Source organism: Gopherus evgoodei, chromosome 14 (genome assembly GCF_007399415.2).
Source record: "Gopherus evgoodei ecotype Sinaloan lineage chromosome 14, rGopEvg1_v1.p, whole genome shotgun sequence".
Taxonomy (NCBI): domain Eukaryota; kingdom Metazoa; phylum Chordata; order Testudines; family Testudinidae; genus Gopherus; species Gopherus evgoodei.
The window spans coordinates 13,563,790-13,582,589 of record NC_044335.1 but is presented as its reverse complement, the minus strand read 5'-3'; the positions used below and the strand labels follow the sequence as shown (position 1 = coordinate 13,582,589).

At 41.9% G+C, this 18,800-nt stretch overlaps 1 protein-coding gene across 1 annotated transcript; it reads right to left on the bottom strand.

The window, feature by feature from the left end:
* Positions 1-247: 247 nt before the first annotated feature.
* On the bottom strand, positions 248-9,639 carry CBLN4 (cerebellin 4 precursor). Its single transcript, XM_030533561.1, has 4 exons — positions 9,536-9,639; positions 7,613-8,099; positions 4,755-4,871; positions 248-1,452 (listed from the first exon to the last, which is right to left on the bottom strand). The coding sequence occupies exons 1-4, from the start codon at positions 9,637-9,639 to the stop codon at positions 1,255-1,257; spliced, it is 906 nt and encodes a 301-aa protein (XP_030389421.1). The 3' UTR covers positions 248-1,254.
* Between the last annotated feature and the right edge of the window lie 9,161 nt (positions 9,640-18,800).

Genomic DNA, 18,800 nt, shown 5'->3' with positions numbered 1-18,800 from the left:
TAAAATGCATAGGTTATTTCTAGCTAATGCAGACTACCTTTAGGATTCTGCCAGGCAAAGCTTGGAAGCTTACCCACCTTCTGTGACTCCAAAAAGCTTAACTTTGCATATAATAATTAAAACTAATCAAAGACAGCATGTGAGCATCATCGTTTGAAAACCCAATGGCCAAAAAAAATCCAGCTAATATATTAACTTTTATTATGTAATGCAACATAATAAATAAATCTATGAATTCATACGACCTGTACAAAAAGACAAAAAAGTTAGGTACCAGCTATTTGGATTGAATATTTGCTAAACAGATGATTTATAATTATATACACATTTGTGGCGTTAAGGCAAAGACAGATGATACCTTTGACACAACAGAAGACTTGAAAAATAGACATAATTAAAAACAAGGGGTCTCATCTCCAGCTAATAAAGTGGTTATGTCTAAAGAAGGCCTCCCTTCGGTTTTTAATAAAGTGGATATTATCAATCATGTTAATTAAAGTTGAAGGACAAATGTGAGCTTTCCTGCTGGGCAAAGCTGTTTTGCAGAGATATGCTAGACTGATCACTTTTAACCCTGATAAGCACTTTTTTAGTATTATAATCTGCACTGCATGTCCAATTAATGTACAACTTCTTAGCTTTCAGTAGGGGGGTCTTCATTATGATCATTGACTGGGAGTAAATATATTGTTGAACCATCCAACCAACTACATGTAGAGGAGAAATAAAGTCAATCACTAATCAATAATAATAATTATCTGTCTCAAGAAAATTGAATAAATTATGTCTATAGTGTCCAAAAGAACAAAAATATGTATAACCAAATATATCAATATACAGTTCTTTGGCAGCAACACGCTAACTCTTGATTGAAGTCTGAAATCAAATTTCCTAAATTATAGACCCAGTTGCCAGTCTTTTAAAAAGAAAAGAAAATCCACTTCTCCCACGAATCCAATAAGTCCAGTAAATGAAATCTGAATAAATCTTGCAGGCAGCTTTAGACTGTAACATTAAGCATAGATATTTATGGTCTGCTTTAAGTCTTAATCCAAATATACTGTATTTAAACACACAAAGTTCTGTGAAACTTCATAGTAGTTCAGATAGGGCCAAAATCCATAAATAGAATCCATATTCACCCATGAGAAACCAATAAAGAAACATCAATCCCAATGATGATAAAAATGATCTTCAAATAACAGAGGCAATGAGTGGTCCACACCTGGATGGATGTCACAGGGAAGTTGACTTTTACAGTGGGAAGACCAGAAACCCAGAAAATGTAGAGTACTGCCATCCACCAACTAGATTACCTTTCTCTAGTTTCAGGTAAACCTTATCCTCCTTGTCTAGATAGAGCAGGACTCCATTAGTTGCAGCTTCACGAGTGACATCTTTGTCCCCAGCAAAGGCAGAAATTACTGGTTTTCCATTTAGCATTAGATTAACCTACAAGAAAAAAACCCACTGAAAAGTTGTAGTTAACAGAGAAACATCTACAATACCAAGTATCTAAAGGATGGTGGGGCCTGGGTTAAAATCCCATTGTATAGCATGAATACATTATTTCCTTTCAAATGAGTAATTAAGGTTAATATGACTGTTTGCTCTGTTATCAAGTGTATTATTGTTTATGTGCCTATTGCAGGCTCATTGGAGTCAATGGGATGCTGTCAATGGGCTTTGGCTCAGCTAATATTCTAGTTCCTCTAAGTAATGTGATTTTCCATTCATGATTATATACAAGCTTTAATATTTTAAAGGCATCTAGGAGCTTCCCATCCACTGATAATGATCTGGCAAGATGAAGCTGTAAGACACTTGCATCAACTTAGCCCTCTTTGCATGCCTGAATTGCATAGGTCATTTAGATGTCTAACTGCATGTACACATCAGTAAAGGAGGCATATTTTCAAAATATTTAAGTACACAAAGATGCAGAAAGGGGCCTAGTGGGATTTTTCAGTGGGACTCCCACTGTAATCACAATATATTGCTCTTCAGTTTTTGACTGCAATTTGGTTTTAAAATCTAGAAGAAATCATCATTTTTATATGCCACTCCACTGTATTTCAATAATGATTCTATTCAAACCTTTGTCATGCACAAATGTCTAGGCTTCTGAACCCACTCAGATGCAAAGAGACTCACAGAGCTGGTCAGAAAATGGGGGGAAAAATACAAATATTTTCTAACTTTTAAATAAATTGGTGAAATTTATTTTTTTGCTAAAAATTAGTTACCAAACATTTCTTAGAAGCCTTGACTGTAATGCAGTCACAGAGGGATAGACTATGAAACCATTGTTCATATTAAGCATTCCCAACTGGTGAGAACTCCCATTAATTTTAATTAAATTTGTAGAGTAAGGCAGCAGAATCTGGCCCTTAATTGGGATTTGTTTATCTTAGAAATCCACTTAATCAGATGTCTCCAGGGAACCAGTTTCACTCTAATGATACTTAATGGCACTAACAGATGTTTCAGGACGTGGTAATTCCAGTTATGTGGGAAGCATTCCAGTGATTTAGTGTTGTTCAAGTCTGCGTGGGTCTGAGACTCAAACTGGTTTCGTCTGTTAGTGCCACTCAATAGCTTCCAATCCCTCCTTAGCTGTGATACATGCAAAAAGTGCATGAACAGTTTGATCACTGCCTGTTGCCTGCTACTATCTTATTCTCTGTGCACCAGCTCCAATGTTGGGCATCTCATGGGTGTCCTTGTCACAGTACTGGAGAAATAGCAGGCTTGGTCCCTATCCCACTGGAGAGAAACCTCTTTCCAATTATTTGGACTTTTAACATGAAGGGTTTGCTGAAGTTCAACAGTTGACTTAGATGCTAGCATTATTACTGGCTTAAGAATGGAAGGCCATTTACCAGTACAACCTGATTGAGAGAGTCTGTTGTATTTAATTAAATAGAACTAAAAAGGCAGCTACGCAAAAGATGCAAACTTTGGACCTGTACTACTCACACTTACATGGGTATATGTCCACTGGATTTAATGGAGCAATTCCTGATCTAAACCCATGGAAATGAGAGAAGAATCAGGCCCTATCCATGCAAACATCATAACATTATTTTTAAGTGATAAAACAGATATTTTCAAAGTGACTAGTGAGTTGGGGTGCCTTCGCTTTGGGATATAATTTTCAGAGACTGGGAGAGTTTCAAGGGGTTTCAGGTTGAGCATCCAAAAATTGAGGCACTCAAAATCTTTAGGCACTTTTGAAAATCTTGGCTTCAGAAATTACTCCTAAATACATAATTTTGTTGTGTTTCACATTCAGTTGCAGGCCTGAAGCCCACAGTTCTGAGCATTTTAGCCCAAATACATGAAAAAACATGGAAATGTGAGCTGAAATTCCATGGAAAACCATGCTGTAATTGGCCCTGCATTGTCGCATAACAAAATTCACATATTATCTCCTCCTTTGCCAACAGGTGTGTTAACACAGAGAAGATTAATGGCACAGTGTTTCTAGAATACATTTAATCTTCCATCAAATGCACATTTAATAGGATAGAAAGAACAAAAGTATGAGCTAACTATATAGCCTTTAAATAGATTATGGATGAAATGCTGACCCCACTGATGTCAATGGGAGTTTTGCCATTTACTTCAGTGGAGGCCAAGATTTCACTTCATATCTTTAGGATGAAATTCACTTATGATGCAGAGGATTCTTGCACCAATTTGCTCCATTGAACCCTGCACAGAGGATATACTGGCAGCCCACAGATAGAGCAACCACCCTGGTGCCTGTGCATCATATACCCACTCTCACATAGGCCAGTACAAAAGCCATGTTCAGGGAAGACCAGAGTTAGAAAAGAGGCAGATCAAAGAGAAACCACAGATCATGTTTTCCATGGATCCAGTGGTCTCAATGGAAGCTTCAGCCACTATTCCAGCATACCAGCTCTGACCGTTGGGTGAATTTCACCCTTTGGGAGTTAAGTCTTGGCTTAATGGGAGGAGCTTCATGATCCTAGAGGTTGGTTCTCAGGGCTCGTGTGTATGTCAGACTATGAGCTCAACATTGCTATTGAACTGCAAAGTAAAGCATAGTTTTTTGTGTTTTTCCAACATAACACAGTAAAATAATAGCAAACCCCTCTAAGACAGCCACCACCATCACCATCGTCACTGAAGATTTATAATGTTATAGTAGTGGCCCAGTGAAATCAAGTTAAATAGTCCTGGCCCACAATAAGGCCATTTTTTAAACAGCTACCTGATGTCATCATGTGGTTTCTAGAGGTTCACGTTAGAAAAAAATTACCAATAATGAAAATGATTTATTTATACAGAATGTGTCCCCAGAAAGCTAGACATCATTACAATGGATTTCACCTAGTTTCTAACTAGCAATGTAAGATTGTTATGAGGGATTCACTCAACTGAGTTAAATTAAAAAGTGTATTTTTCATAGGTGACCTTTATTATTTTAAACAGTCTAGCCCAGATCTTCATCTGGTGTGAATGAACAGAGCAATGGAGCTATGAAGGTTTACATCAGCTGAGAATCTGGCCCTACATTTTTTATATCCGTTCATTTCAATGGTATATACTATACTGTACAATTAAGGAATGTAATACAGTAAAGTCACTGGGCTTCTAAAGGAACCAAAAAATGCTCTTTTTATGTGACCCATGTGTAATGATATTTTGTTTAGTCACAATATTATTCTCCTTTTAGAATGTAAACAATTTACATATACATTTCTCATGGTAAATCAACGTACCTGGATTGTTTGACTCTGATAGACTTTAATTACATGAAAACTGAAACTGTAAATTCCTTTTCTTGGTGCTACAAAGACAGACTCCAATGTGAAAAAATTGCCCACATTTACTAGGATCTACAAATAAAAATACATAATGGGAATTAATGCAATTATTAAATATAAAAGAGCAAGACATCCAAACACATTTTTCTCCACTTAACTGCATGACTTACAGAATTCTGTTTTTATTCCTATATTCACTGACATTAAAATATGGAATATAAAATTATGGTTTGGTTTCATTTGCAAGTCATATTTATCAGTACAAGTTTAGTAAAAATCAACTAGCATAGAAATACCTGTCCAACTTGACTGTCTATAGATATCTCCAAATATTAGACCTATCTGTGGATATAGTAGGTATTAGGGCGATAGCATATCTTCCTATTAATCCTACAATACCTACTCAAAACACCAATAATTGCAGACGTAACGTATTAGCACTGGCCAATCAGTACTGGTCAAGGCAATGTCATCATCCCTGAAAGTATCAAGCTATGAGGTAGCACATATATGAATGACATCATTCATGACACTGGGTTGAAGGTGGATTGAGTTGCCAAAACACCTGACCTACCTATTTCAAACAACCCTGGATTTACAAATATTTGCTATTTCTCTCTTCTGCTCTCTCTAACTGTAAACACTTTTCTAACAACTTAGACTTTCTTAAATGACTCAAGGCAAGTAACCAAGGAAAAGACATTAAACAACTACAGCCTTCACACGTTAAATATCTTCTATATCGAAGTGTCTTCTTTCTTCTGAATTATTTATCCTTTATTTTAATTCATATTTTCAAGTTCTCTTCAAGAAACACACTTCCCAGAGTCAGCAGGAATAACCAGGAAGTTTGCTTAATTCTAGCATTCTAAATTACCCTAAGTGATGTATCTTGATATGATACAGTAAGGAAAATAACTCTCAGTCTCAATTATTTTGGATCTGCTCTAGCACCAGGCTGGTAGACGAAACAGGAGCACAGGTGTGTGTGTATTCATAGGTATGACTGAGATGAAAATAGTAGTATTACAAGTTACGGATTTTAGAGGGAAAAAATCATTTGAAATTTTGTGAACTAATTCCCAGGAATTAATGAAACAATGTTGAAACTTTGGGTGCATCAGCTGCATCTGAGAAAACACCTTTTAAACTCTCCCTGTCTTTCCTTTCACATAAAGGGCTAACTCTTGGGTGCTTTGCACATTTCCAAGTCTCCTACACATCCCCATAGGTCTTCCTATATCCTGAAAAGATTATTGACAATGTGGTGAATAAACTCAAGAATTCTAAGCACATTTTGTCTCTACTTTCGTGCAGAAAAGCCTACTGATTGCCATTCTCTAGGCTGAGTATAGGAGTCTCTGAACCTTAAAAAGAGTAATTTAGTGGGATCAATTAACATGCAGTTAATCATTCCAAGAAACTAGCTAGGCTTCATTAGCTATTTTATATAATATCCAAGGGCTGAAATTAGTCTTTCTTGTTACAGAGTGGGTAAGGCAGCTCACAAGACTTAATGTAAATTTCAGAGTGGAGTTGACTTCCCATAATGACTATGTCTATCTCAGCTATATTTATCATTTATCCTAAGATACTTATTCATTTCTGTGAAGGAGACCTCCCTTCTCCTGTATAACTAACATAACGGTTCTAGAAGAAGAGCATGATCTCTTTTAAACCAAAAACCCCACAATGTTTTGGGGCTTGGGGGGTTTTAATTTAAGAGGAATGTTTTGCAAAGATGATTTTATTTTGTCTGCAAAGACTGTTCATCCACTGAGGTTATGTGTTTGACTGGGGAAGGGGGGGTTGATACATTAGGGGGTTTTAAAATATTTAAAAATTCAGACAAAGGATTTTTAATATTGTACTGATACAACTAAGATGTGATAGGTCTTTTGGAAAACTATATATGTACCCTGTGTTTTCAGGATTAACTAAATGTAATCCATAAAAATGATAAATTAGTGGCACTGATTTTCCTTTCCACCTTCTATACTGCACATGTGTATTCTGATATAAGGGGACCAAAAAGCTACTCTGGTAGTTATTGAAGCTGGAGATAGGCTGCAAACCTCAGGGTAGCTCACAGTCTCCTTGAATACTCCCTTCCGGCTTTACAGCACTAAATGAAAGGACGTTTCAGAAACTTCACTGAAATACCACAGGATGATACCGTTTGAAGAGTGTCCACATAAACAATGGGAGCTGAAGACTTTTTTTAAATGTAAATAAAGTCTCTGTTCCCATCCTGAGCTACCTGAAAACCTGCTGCTTGTCTAAATTGCCCTCAGTCGAGCCTTTAGATGCATGCAACTTTCTTAAAGTACTTGAAGGCTGGATGCGAATTAGACTTGGGTGCTGCTCTGGACTTCAGAGCGAAGCGAGAATACTCCTGCCTGGTGTGTGCCCTGCTGGCATTTCGGTGAAGCCAGTCTCGAGCTGGTGAGCTGACTAAAATATCAGACTCCAGTGAGTGTTGGAGACCTGGAAAGTGCAGCTCTGAAATACCCAGCAATGGCCAAGCCTGCCTCTGAGTAACTTTCCAGCCGCTCCCTTTCAGCGGGGACCCTGGGTTTTAACAAGCTCGCAGCTTTGCTCACACCTGTTGATTAGCCCCGTTATCTAAGCCTGGCTCCCGGCTGGATGGCAAGTCCCCTGGCCAGAGAAGTGGGGGCATCCTGAAGAAATGTCTCCCTAACACTTGGGCAAACCCGGGTTCCCTAACGCCTCTCCTCCCGTCGCCCGCTTGTGTTGGATCGATTCAAATCACGCACGCCCCAAAAGCACAATGCGGGGCGAATTTTCTTTACCTGGTCGAAGTAGATGATCCGGGTTTTGTTGCTCATTTCCGAGGGCTCGTGGTTGGTGCTCCTCACGGCCGAGAAGGCGACCTTCGAGTTGGCAGCCCGCACGGAGATCCCCAAGGGAGAGGAGGACGAGCCCTTGGCATCGGTGGCCGGGTTGGAGTCACAAACCACCAGGCATTTCCCTTCCAGGACGATGGGCTCCGTGTCGTTCTGCGCCCAGACCGGCAGGCTGGGGAGAGCCAGGGCGAGAATCACGGTAGGGACCATGGACAGCGCCCTGCTTGAAGCGCCCATGTTCAGCACCGTCGCCAGGCAGCGTGTAGCGCCCCAGCCTCTCCTTCCACCTCTCCCCAAATCCAGCAGCAGCAGCAGCAGCAGCAGGGAAAACAACCCGCAGCAGCAGCAGCTTCGCACGCGCGCTTCCAGCAATCCGAGGGGGAAAGTCAAAGTCTTCCCAGCTGCCTTTTTAGAAAACAAAACCCCCTTTGTCCTTTAACGATCTCCTGAAAATACCCCACAAAAGCAAACAAACATCCGCGCTTCCCAGTGCCCCCCCTTTGACTCCCCCCCTCTACATCTAAAAAAAAAAAAGCCCTAAGGTGAATTATTGATGAGCGAGAGAAGCGCGAGAGATCAGGAAGAAATAAAAACATTTGCCGTGGCCATGATTCCCTCTGTCCGATCCCGCTCGCCCCCTCTTGTCCGGCTGGAGGCAGAACTGGGCTGTTGATTCCAGAGGTGGGCGCTTAGCCCCACCGCTGGCCAAGATTCGGTGTCATATCACTGCCGGGGCGCTCGCAAAGGGGAGTTTTCTCTCTCTTAGCCACAATTCCCAGAAGAGTTATGTCATAATAACCCTGCCCAGCTATCCCCTCTCAGAACAGAGAGCCTGAGACTACAGTCATACACCCCCTACTCCCCCCACATACACACTTGTCCCAGACGTAACTTCTTTCAAGAGCCTAGGAAAAAATAATAAACATTTTACACCCCTTGAATACATGCAACGTTTTGTTGTTGGTTTATTGCTTTCAAAGGGAAAAAAGGAGAAGTATTGACCTCAAAGACGATGAAAAGCTTCCTGGAATACAACTTCCAGAGAAGGGGGGATCTGCCAGAACAATGGTCTAATGCTGCTGTGAATTTATAGCACAATGGCATGATTTGATTTTAACTGGAACATCCTGCAGCGCATACTTCTGCCGGTCACACCAGGCAGATGTCCTCACTCTTCTTCATCGCAGCCTGTGTAGGAATGCAGCCCTACTCCAAAACAAACGCTGACCAATGAGGGGCTAGAAAATGAACATATTCTCTTGGACTTCCCATCTCTGAAGATTAACGGCCCTGGATTTTACTTGACGGCGCTGCCAAGCGGCTCCTTTTGGTAACGTTTTTGTAGGAGACTCTGCATATGAGTCGAAGGGTGTTTCTTTTTAGGGTATCCTGAAAGGATGAACACAGGATGTTGGAGGAGTAGGCAAGTGGCATTTCCTCGGATTCCCTATTTCAAGGTTGTTTTAAACCTGGCTGGGTTTTGTTTTCTGGAGCACATATTTCCTTGTAGTTTCCTCCAGCAAACAGCAATGGTCCATTGAAATTCCAGTTGCACGACCCTCTCTATCTGTTCTGGCCATTGGTTAAAAAAAGGTGCAGTCCTAAAAGCTGAACATGATATACTAGATTTTCTTCCTAACAACAGCAAACAAACAGTGGCCATTGTTTATTGGGTAATATAGAACTATTCTGAGATATAGGTACAGCATATTTCTATGAACTTACCATTACGGTAGCACACCAGTCTTTAATCAAATTGTTAAATAACAATAGTATCCATTCCTTTCTTGTTCAGTAATAATATTTTGTCTGGCTCCAACTTTCCTGTCTCCTAAATGCAGGAAACCCTTAGATGGGATTTTGACTCACATGTCAGTGGAAGATTTGATGCCATTGTGTTGAGCAGGATGCTTGGGAAACTGACAGTTCAGCTGTTGGCTCAGCTCAGTTTGCAAGCAGAAGGTGGCTACCATCTTGTGACAAAAAGACAAATGATAAAAGGATTCAAGAAGCAAGAAGTCTTTCAGGAGTCTTAAGAAGGAGTTGCTGAGAAACCTTCCTAAGTCTGAAAAACTCACCATCTGCTGAACCTTAAGGTCTTCTCAGGGCAAACACGGTGGAGCAGTGTTTTAGGAAGACACACTGGGTGTATTGAAGTCTATGGGACATTAAGGCCATGATTGTTTGCAAAGTCTTAGAAAAGCCATGAGCATATAAAATGCTTAGAATTTAGACTCCTGAACTTTAATAGCAGCAAAGAATCCTGTGGCACCTTATAGAAGACTAACAGACATTTTGGAGCATGAGCTTTCGTGGATGAATACCCACTTCTTCAGATGCATGTGGTGGAAATTTCCAGGGGCAGGTATATATATATATGCTAGCAAGCAAGCTAGAGATAACGAGGTCAGTTCAATCAGGGAGGATGAGGCCCTGTTCTAGCAGTTGAGGTGTGAAAACCAAGAGAGGAGAAACTGGTTCTGTAGTTGGCAAGCCATTCACAGTCTTTGTTCAATCCTGAGCTGATGGTGTCAAATTTGCAGATGAACTGAAGCTCAGCAGTTTCTCTTTGAAGTCTGGTCCTGAAGTTTTTTTGCTGCAGGATGGCCACCTTAAGGTCTGCAATAGTGTGGCCAGGGAGGTTGAAGTGCTCTCCTACAGGTTTTTGTATATTGCCATTCCTAATGTCTGATTTGTGTCCATTTATCCTTTTCCGTAGAGATTGTCCAGTTTGGCCGATGTACATAGCAGAGGGGCCTTGCTGGCATATGATGGCGTATATTACATTGGTGGATGTGCAGGTGAATGAACCAGTGATGGTGTGGCTGATCTGGTTAGGTCCTGTGATGGTGTCGCTGGTGTAGATATGTGGGCAGAGTTTGCATCGAGGTTTGTTGCATAGATTGGTTCCTGAGCTAGAGTTATTATGGTGCGGTGTGCAGTTACTGGTGAGAATATGTTTCAGATTGGCAGGTTGTCTGTGGGCAAGGACTGGCCTGCCACCCAAGGCCTGTGAAAGTGTGGGATCATTGTCCAGGATGGGTTGTAGATCCTTGATGATGCGTTGGAGGGGTTTTAGCTGGGGGCTGTATGTGATGGCCAGTGGAGTCCTGTTGGTTTCTTTCTTGGGTTTGTCTTGCAGTAGGAGGCTTCTGGGTACACGTCTGGCTCTGTTGATCTGTTTCCTTATTTCCTCGTGCGGGTATTGTAGTTTTGAGAATGCTTGGTGGAGATTTTGTAGGTGTTGGTCTCTGCCTGAGGGGTTAGAGCAGATGCGGTTGGCTGTAGACTATGGATCGTGTGATGTGTCCGGGATGGAAGCTGGAGGCATGAAGGTAGGCATAGCGGTCGATAGGTTTTCGATATACGGTGGTGTTAATGTGACCATCACTTATTTGCACTGTGGTGTCAAGAAAGTGGACCTCCTGTGTAGATTGGTCCAGGCTGAGGTTGATGGTGGGGTGGAAGCTGTTGAAATCGTGGTGGAATTTTTCCAGAGTCTCCTTCCCATGGGTCCAGATGATGAAGATGTCATCAATGTAGCGTAGGTAGAGAAGGGGCGTGAGTGGATGAGAGCTGAGGAAGCGTTGTTCCAGGTCGGCCATAAAGATATTGGCATATTGTGGGGCCATGCGGGTGCCCATAGCAGTGCCACACTATTGTGACAACTATTTCAAATTTGATGACAATATATATCTCCAGATCAGTGGCATCCAGAATAAATGTCATTTGTCATAAACTCCGGAAAGCAGGACTCAGATTTAAAGAAGTCTTAGTGTTATTGTTTTCAAACTGCATGTGGATACCTTCTCCTTAATGGGACACTGACAGAGATGAATAGGACAGTCAAACTGTGAAGAGCCAGAAGCAGTAAGAGACAAAAACGAAAAGAGATGAAGAAGACTCATACCAAAATATTGCTGTTTATGTGGAAAGTCTGCAGCTAAAATGTTCTTACATGGCAACATCTGTGTAGTGGATTCTTTTGCCAAATACTAGTGCTGTGTCAAAGCAGTAAAAAAAAAAATTGTGAAATTATGTACATGCAAAAAAAATTACAATTTTATTCCACACCATTTCACCAGTCCCATGAAAAAGTTATCAATTTCATGCCAAAAACAATGTTGTAGTTCAGGAGTATACAGAACTAGTAAAAAATATAGTGAAAAAGTTGTGATTTTTTTTCAAAAAGAATACTATTTTTAAATTCTGAAATTTCAAAATTTTGGAAAGTCTGAAAATTCCATCAAAAATTTCCAAATATTGAAAAAAATATTAAAATGTCTTCATTTTTTCCATTGAAAATCAAAAAATGTTGACAATAATTTCCATTGGAAAAAATCAAATTGAGAAAATTTTGACCAGCTCAAGTGAAGAGATCAGAAATAGGAAAAAGGGAGGAGAGAAATGAAACCTTGTTTATTGTACTGGTCAACATAAGTAAAGCCATCATGAGAAATAAGAGAGCGAGGAAGATAAAATATGATCCAACTTTTAAAAAGTTGGTTTCATTTTCCTTTTCTGAGCCTGCAACTTGCAGGCACAAATATTTGGAGGCTCAATTTTGCAACCACAATTTTCAGATTTAGCATCTCTCACATTGGATGTATAAATACCTAATCAGATAGAGACATGCAGTCACAAAAAGAGAAGCTGGGTTAAGGTTGGTCTGAAAAGCATAGACATAATTTACCTTCTATATTGGGACGGGGACAGCTCCAGCCAGGCCAATGGGGCTGTGCTTGGGGGTGTGAATTCCATGCCTACCCAAGGCTTGCAAAGATGGACCTGCCATGGGGTAGCCATTGGTCTGTGGGGCCAGGCACCTGCCCCGGTGTTTATTCAAGTCTCACACATGGACCAGAGCAGGATCTAACCAGGACCATGGTTTGGTTAATGCACAGGAGCCCTCAGCTGGGGGGGTGGGGCTTCAAAAGACGTGGCTGGAAACCATGCAGCCTCAGGGGCTCGGGGTGGGGCTGCCTCACTACTGTGTATGGGTTTTTCTGCTGATTTAGAGCTGGCCCCATGCTCAGTCACATGGTACACCAGGCCCCCTCCCTGCACAGCAGCTGGCAGAGCCAAGACAGTCAAGGGACCATGGAGACCGGACAAGCTTTGCTACAAGCTGCATCCTGTGGGGAGTGGCAGGAGCAACAACAGGGCACTGCAGAGAGGCACCGCTGCTTTTCAGAAGAGGACACTGAGGGCAAGGGGCGGTCATTGCCTGGGTGGGACTATGACTCGAGCTGTTCAGTCGATGGCCAAACCTTTAAATTGTGTCCCCTGCTCATCAATGTACACAGTTTGATAGTGCCCCCTCCCACTTCGTCCACCAGGCAAGCAAGTGATCATCCCTTCAGGCTAATTAAATGGGAAATCAGGCAAGGAGCTGCCAAGCATGCAGCCTGGCCTCCTCGGGCTCCCACGCATCCACCCAGGAGGGGGGCACCACAGGGCATGCGTGGCCCCACAGTTCGGCAGGGACCAGGGCAAGCAAAAGGGCAAAGGGGTCAGGCCACTGCCACAGCCAGCCCCCACTGACACCCTCCACCTCAGAAGCCCACTGAGTGCCTTGAGTTCATCACCTGGTAGCTCTGCCCCAGTCACCCACCTAGCACCCTGGGATGCCTCACAGGCACCCTTGCCCAGGAATGAGGGAAGGGCCTGGGGACCCTGGCTGCCAGTGCCAGGCAGAGGCAGGCACTCAGGCCAGGTCCAGCCATTACCTGATCACAGCATTGTCCAGGTGGAAACAGAGCAGCACCGCTGAGCCCTGGTCCCTGGGGCCCATACTTCAGGGGAGCCAATAGCCACAGATCACGAGGTGTGGCGGCTCAGAGCAGGAATGGCCATGAACCCTCCAGCCTCCTCCAGCTGCGCTGGGAGCTGCCACCTCTTGGAGCCTGCCTCTTCTCCTCACCCTCTACCTGATGGCTCTGCTTCACTTTCTGGCACCTGACACCACTCCGCCTGCGGGGGGGGCTGCTGGCTGGCTCCTGGCATGAGACTCTTCATCACTGACCACTTCCCAGTCAGACATGGCAGCACCACATGCCCTGAGGGTGGGAGGGGGCCTACCCGGGGTGGGGGATTGACTCAAGCTGTACAGGGGGCAGCTGAACCTTTAAATTAGGCCCCCCACACTAACAGTGTATATAGTTGCAGGAGGGCAATCCCAAACTCCACCCATGCTGAAAAGCAGGCCTTACTGGTTTATATTTTTTTTTAATTGTGCACATATTTTGTGCGTGCAAGTATCTTGATTGCACATGAAAATCAGTAGCTGATCATGAAGATAACTAATTATGGCCATTTGTGTGCACAGCAATCTAATTTCACTACTTAATTGTAGTAAATATGAATGCAAATTAGGAACATAATTAGATATACTTTTTGCATGCACAGCTATATGCCTAACTTGTTTAAAAATCAAACTTTTAATAAACAAAGTACTTCAGCTCACATAATCTATTCTGGAAGAATCATCCAAAAAATATAACAAAATATGACTAAAACTGTCTCTCAATTTGCACAGTAAATTCCAAATAAGAAAAATACTAATAATTGACTTTAAAGCCCTTATCAGTTACTGTCATTCTGTGAACAAATAGTGAGACATCTAACTTCAGTTTCATATTTCACTTGAAAGCTGGCACCTCTAGCATCATCAGGGCTGTTACAGACACTGGAGATGGTGTTGTCTAGTGGATAGGTTCTATTCCTGGCTCTGACAATTTGTGTGTGTGTGACCTTAGGCATGTCCCCTCAGTTTCCTCATCTGTAAAATGGTTCTGCTAGAACTTACCTGCCTATATGAACCACTAGGAGATCTCTGGCTATAATGTGCTATTGACTTCAATGGTCATTGGATCAGGCTCTGTAACAAGCTCATTATTATGAGTGGTATTTCATGTCATTGGCAATATATTTACTCAGAGTAAAAAGTATCTACCACCACTTCCTCCAATACCTGGGTTTTCCTTCAGAGTTTTCAGTCCAGTACAGAAGATCACAGCCAGGAGTTTTATTTCCGGCTAAGAATAGAAACACACTAATAAGGTTTCAATAAAGTACTCTGCTAATAAAAGGAAAAGTGAGATATTGATGACAAAAGTAACATTATTGAATAAGACAAATTCAAGAGCTATGGAACAGAACTAAAATCTTGTTTTTAATAATATTCCACCTGCAGGGTGGAAAAAGGGGAAAGAGGAGAAAGCAGCAGAATAGAGGACCAAAAAAAAATTCCCACATTGCAGTAAAGCTCAATAATTGAAGGGAAAATGGTACCTCTAACATTTCCCTAGCCCTGGGGAAAACAGTGGAGAGGTCATCCAGGAAACTCTAGTGCTGAACAGTAATGTGAAGTAAAAGTCAAAGTGCAACATGATGCTTTCGGATTTTTTTAATGTTTCCCTCCAGGAAAAAATACTAATCAGGTTAAGAAAATGTTGATACTAGTGCACTTGACAGTGCAAAAGCAGATATAATATCAATACCATCAACAAAACAAGGCAAACTCTTTATTATTTAAATATTTGCTCATGGCACCAAGACCCACCAATCTGGCACTCCTGCTGGCAGTTAAAATAGATATTAGGGTGCCTAAGAACTAATCAGCCCATTTACATGTGGATGTGGGCACACTATTTTAGATTCACAAGTTTCAGAATTGGACCTTTGTTACCTTTGACCTTCACCCTGGAAGTAGTTCTATACAGCAGACTCCTGCACTCATACTCAGGGCCGGCTCCAGGCACCAGCGCAGCAAGCAGGTGCCTGGGGCTGCCAACGGAAAGGTGCAGCACGTCCAGCTCTTCAGCGGCAATTCAGCGGCAGGTCCCTCAGTCCCTCTCGGAGGATAGGACCTGCCGCCCAATTGCCACCGAAGAATGGAGCTTGCCCTGCTCATACTAAGCTCTACTCTCTGCAAAGAGACTCCACGCCAGCACGAGGGGCCTATTTGTGCAGAGGTGCTAGCTGGGTCACGGCCTTTGATATTCTAGAACATTGAAAGTATTCCCATAATGATCTATTTAGTTAATAAACAGCTATTAGCACAATCCATCCTCCTATACCATTCTGTGAAGGTGGTTATTAGAGCATCTATTACTACGGTATTGCAATCAGTCCTACAAGAAGCAAAAGACAAAGATACTCTCTTGCTTCCAGCCCAGCCAGTAGGGAGCAAGCTTAAAAGTTATTGGTAATTATCAGTTGCTGGTTTGGGTGGAGATTTTTTTTAGTAAATGTATGAAATGTGGTATGAAGATATATCACATTTAAAATATGTATTTTAACTGCCAGCAGGAGTACCAGACTGGTAGGTCTTGGTGCTATGAGCAAATATTTAAATAATAAAGAGTTTGCTTTGTTTTGTTGATGGTATTGATATTGTATCTGCTTTTGCACTGCCAAGTGCACTAGTACCAACATGGAGATGCCATGGGAAGACTAAATTGAGGAGATAGGGTTTGCTTTTAGTTTTGAAGCAATAAGGTTAGTGGCCATCCTTATTTAATCTGGCAGGGAGTTGCTTAATCTTGGTATAGCTCCCTCTAGCAGGGAGTTTTTTCTCCCTTAAAAAAAAGGAAATTAATAGCAACAATATTACATTAATGAGAAGTCAGTGAGACTAAGCAAATTTATTATAGAGAGAGAGAAAGGCCATTACCAATCTTTAATTAAAACCAACAGTACTTTAGAGCCCTTTGCACAATGATTTTTCTTTGCCATACAGAGCATGCTTCAATACTCAGATGGAAAGGAATGAACTAAGGATGGAATGCCAGGCTTAACTTTAAAATCTTTCTCACAAGTTGGTTTGTAACCTTACATTAAATATAGCTTGTGTCAATACTGCACACAGTCTATTCCAGATCACTAGGGAAATACATGTAACTTTGAATAATTACTTTCTTTAGTTTACAACAGGGACAAGGAATCCACCCCAAATTTCTTCTCTGTATTCTGAAGTGCTAATTTATTCCCAGAGGTCCTAAGAATCCTGCTGATCTCTGGATAACTGAGGCCTTACTTCCTTTTACTTTTTTCTAACTGCATTTGCTGTATCTTTATAACACTTTTTCTGGAATTGCTGAATTTTTAACTTCGGTTTTGACATAGCTGGTTTGACATTGGTGAACGTGCAGGTGAATGAGCCGCACGAGGAAATAAGAAAACAGATCAACAGAGCCAGACATGTATCCAGAAGCCTCCTACTGCAAGACAAACCCAAGAAAGAAACCAACAGGACTCCATTGGCCATCACGTACAGTCCCCAGCTAAAACCCCTCCAATGCATCATCAGGGATCTACAACCCATCTTGGACAACGATCCCACACTTTCACAGGCCTTGGGTGGCAGGCCAGTACTCGCTCACAGACAACCTGCCAATCTGAAACATATTCTAACCAGTAACTGCACACCACACCATAATAACTCTAGCTCAGGAACCAATCCACGCAACAAACCACATGCCAACTCTGCCCATCACAGGACCTAACCAGATCAGCCACACCATCACCGGCTCATTCACCTGCACGTCCACCAATGTAATATACGCCATCACATGCCAGCAATGCCCCTCTGCTATGTACATCGGCCAAACTGGACAGTCTCTATGGAAAAGAATAAATGGACACAAATCAGATATTAGGAATGGCAATATACAAAAATCTGTAGGAGAACACTTCAACCTCCCTGGCCACACTATAGCAGATCTTAAGGTGGTCATCCTGCAGCAAAAAAACTTCAGGACCAGACTTCAAAGAGAAACTGCTGAGTTTCAGTTCATCTGCAAATTTGACACCATCAGTTCAGGATTAAACAAAGACTCTGAATGGCTTGCCAACTACAAAACCAGTTTCTCCTCCCTTGGCTTTCACACTTCAACTGCTAGAACAGGGCCTCATCCTCCCTGATTGAACTAACCTCGTTATCTCTAGCTTGCTTGCATATATATACCTGCCTCTGGAAATTTCCACTACATGCATCTGACGAAGTGGGTATTCACCCATGAAAGCTCATGCTCCAAAACGTCTGTTAGTCTATAAGGTGCCACAGGATTCTTTGCTGGTTTTACAGAATGAAGATGGTGGCTCTAAAATACAATGTAATGGCTCCTGTTCTAAATGGCTCTTTTCTTTACTGGCTGACAGACTCTCAAGCTAACTAGACTACTGACAGACTTGGCTCTTTCCCTATCTGTCTGCTGGCTCTTGTACAGACTAACTTGTCTTTTAGACAGCTGGCCCTATGGTTCTTAGCTAGATAAACATTTTGTTGGCTGAATCCAAAACTAATTCAACTGACTAATTATGAGCTTAATGGTTCTTTTAAGAAGTCCGTAAATACACAAGCAACTTCCTCCAGAAATTCTGCAATATTAACACCCTCCCTCAGAATACCATCCTTGCCACCATAGAGTTTACTTCCCTATACACCAACATCACTCATGATGATGGCAGCACTGCCTCAGATATCTACAAGACAATGGATAACAACACCCAGATATCTGCCCCAAACACATGTCCAAACTCATCCATTTCATCCTCACCCATAACAATTTTACATTCAACAGCAAACACTTTGTCCAAACCATGGGAACAGCCCTGGGTACTAGGATGGCTTCTCAATATGCCAACATCTTCACGGGCCACATTGAAGAAGGGTTTCTGGACCAACACACCAGAAAAATTAATGATATACCTGAGATACACTGATGATATTTTCATCCTCTGGACAAATGACTAAACTCCCTCACAGATTTCCACCACAATTTCAACAACCACCACCCCGTCCATTAAACTCTCTCTCTCTAACACTCCTACACCAGCATCAACTTCCTGGACACCACAATCAGCTTCAGCAATGGAACTCTACAGAAAACTATATACAAGAAATCCACAGATCACCACACCTATCTTCACAGATCCAGTAACCACCTCAAACACACCAAGGAGTGCTGAACAGATCTTAACACTTTGGGCGAAATCCTGCTATCACGTATACCACTGCCAATCTGGAGTTACTCCATGGTGTCACTGGAGGTACTCCAGATTTATACTGGTTACAGTGACACCAATAGAATTATTTTGGATTTACATTCCTGTAACTGAGAGCAGTTTG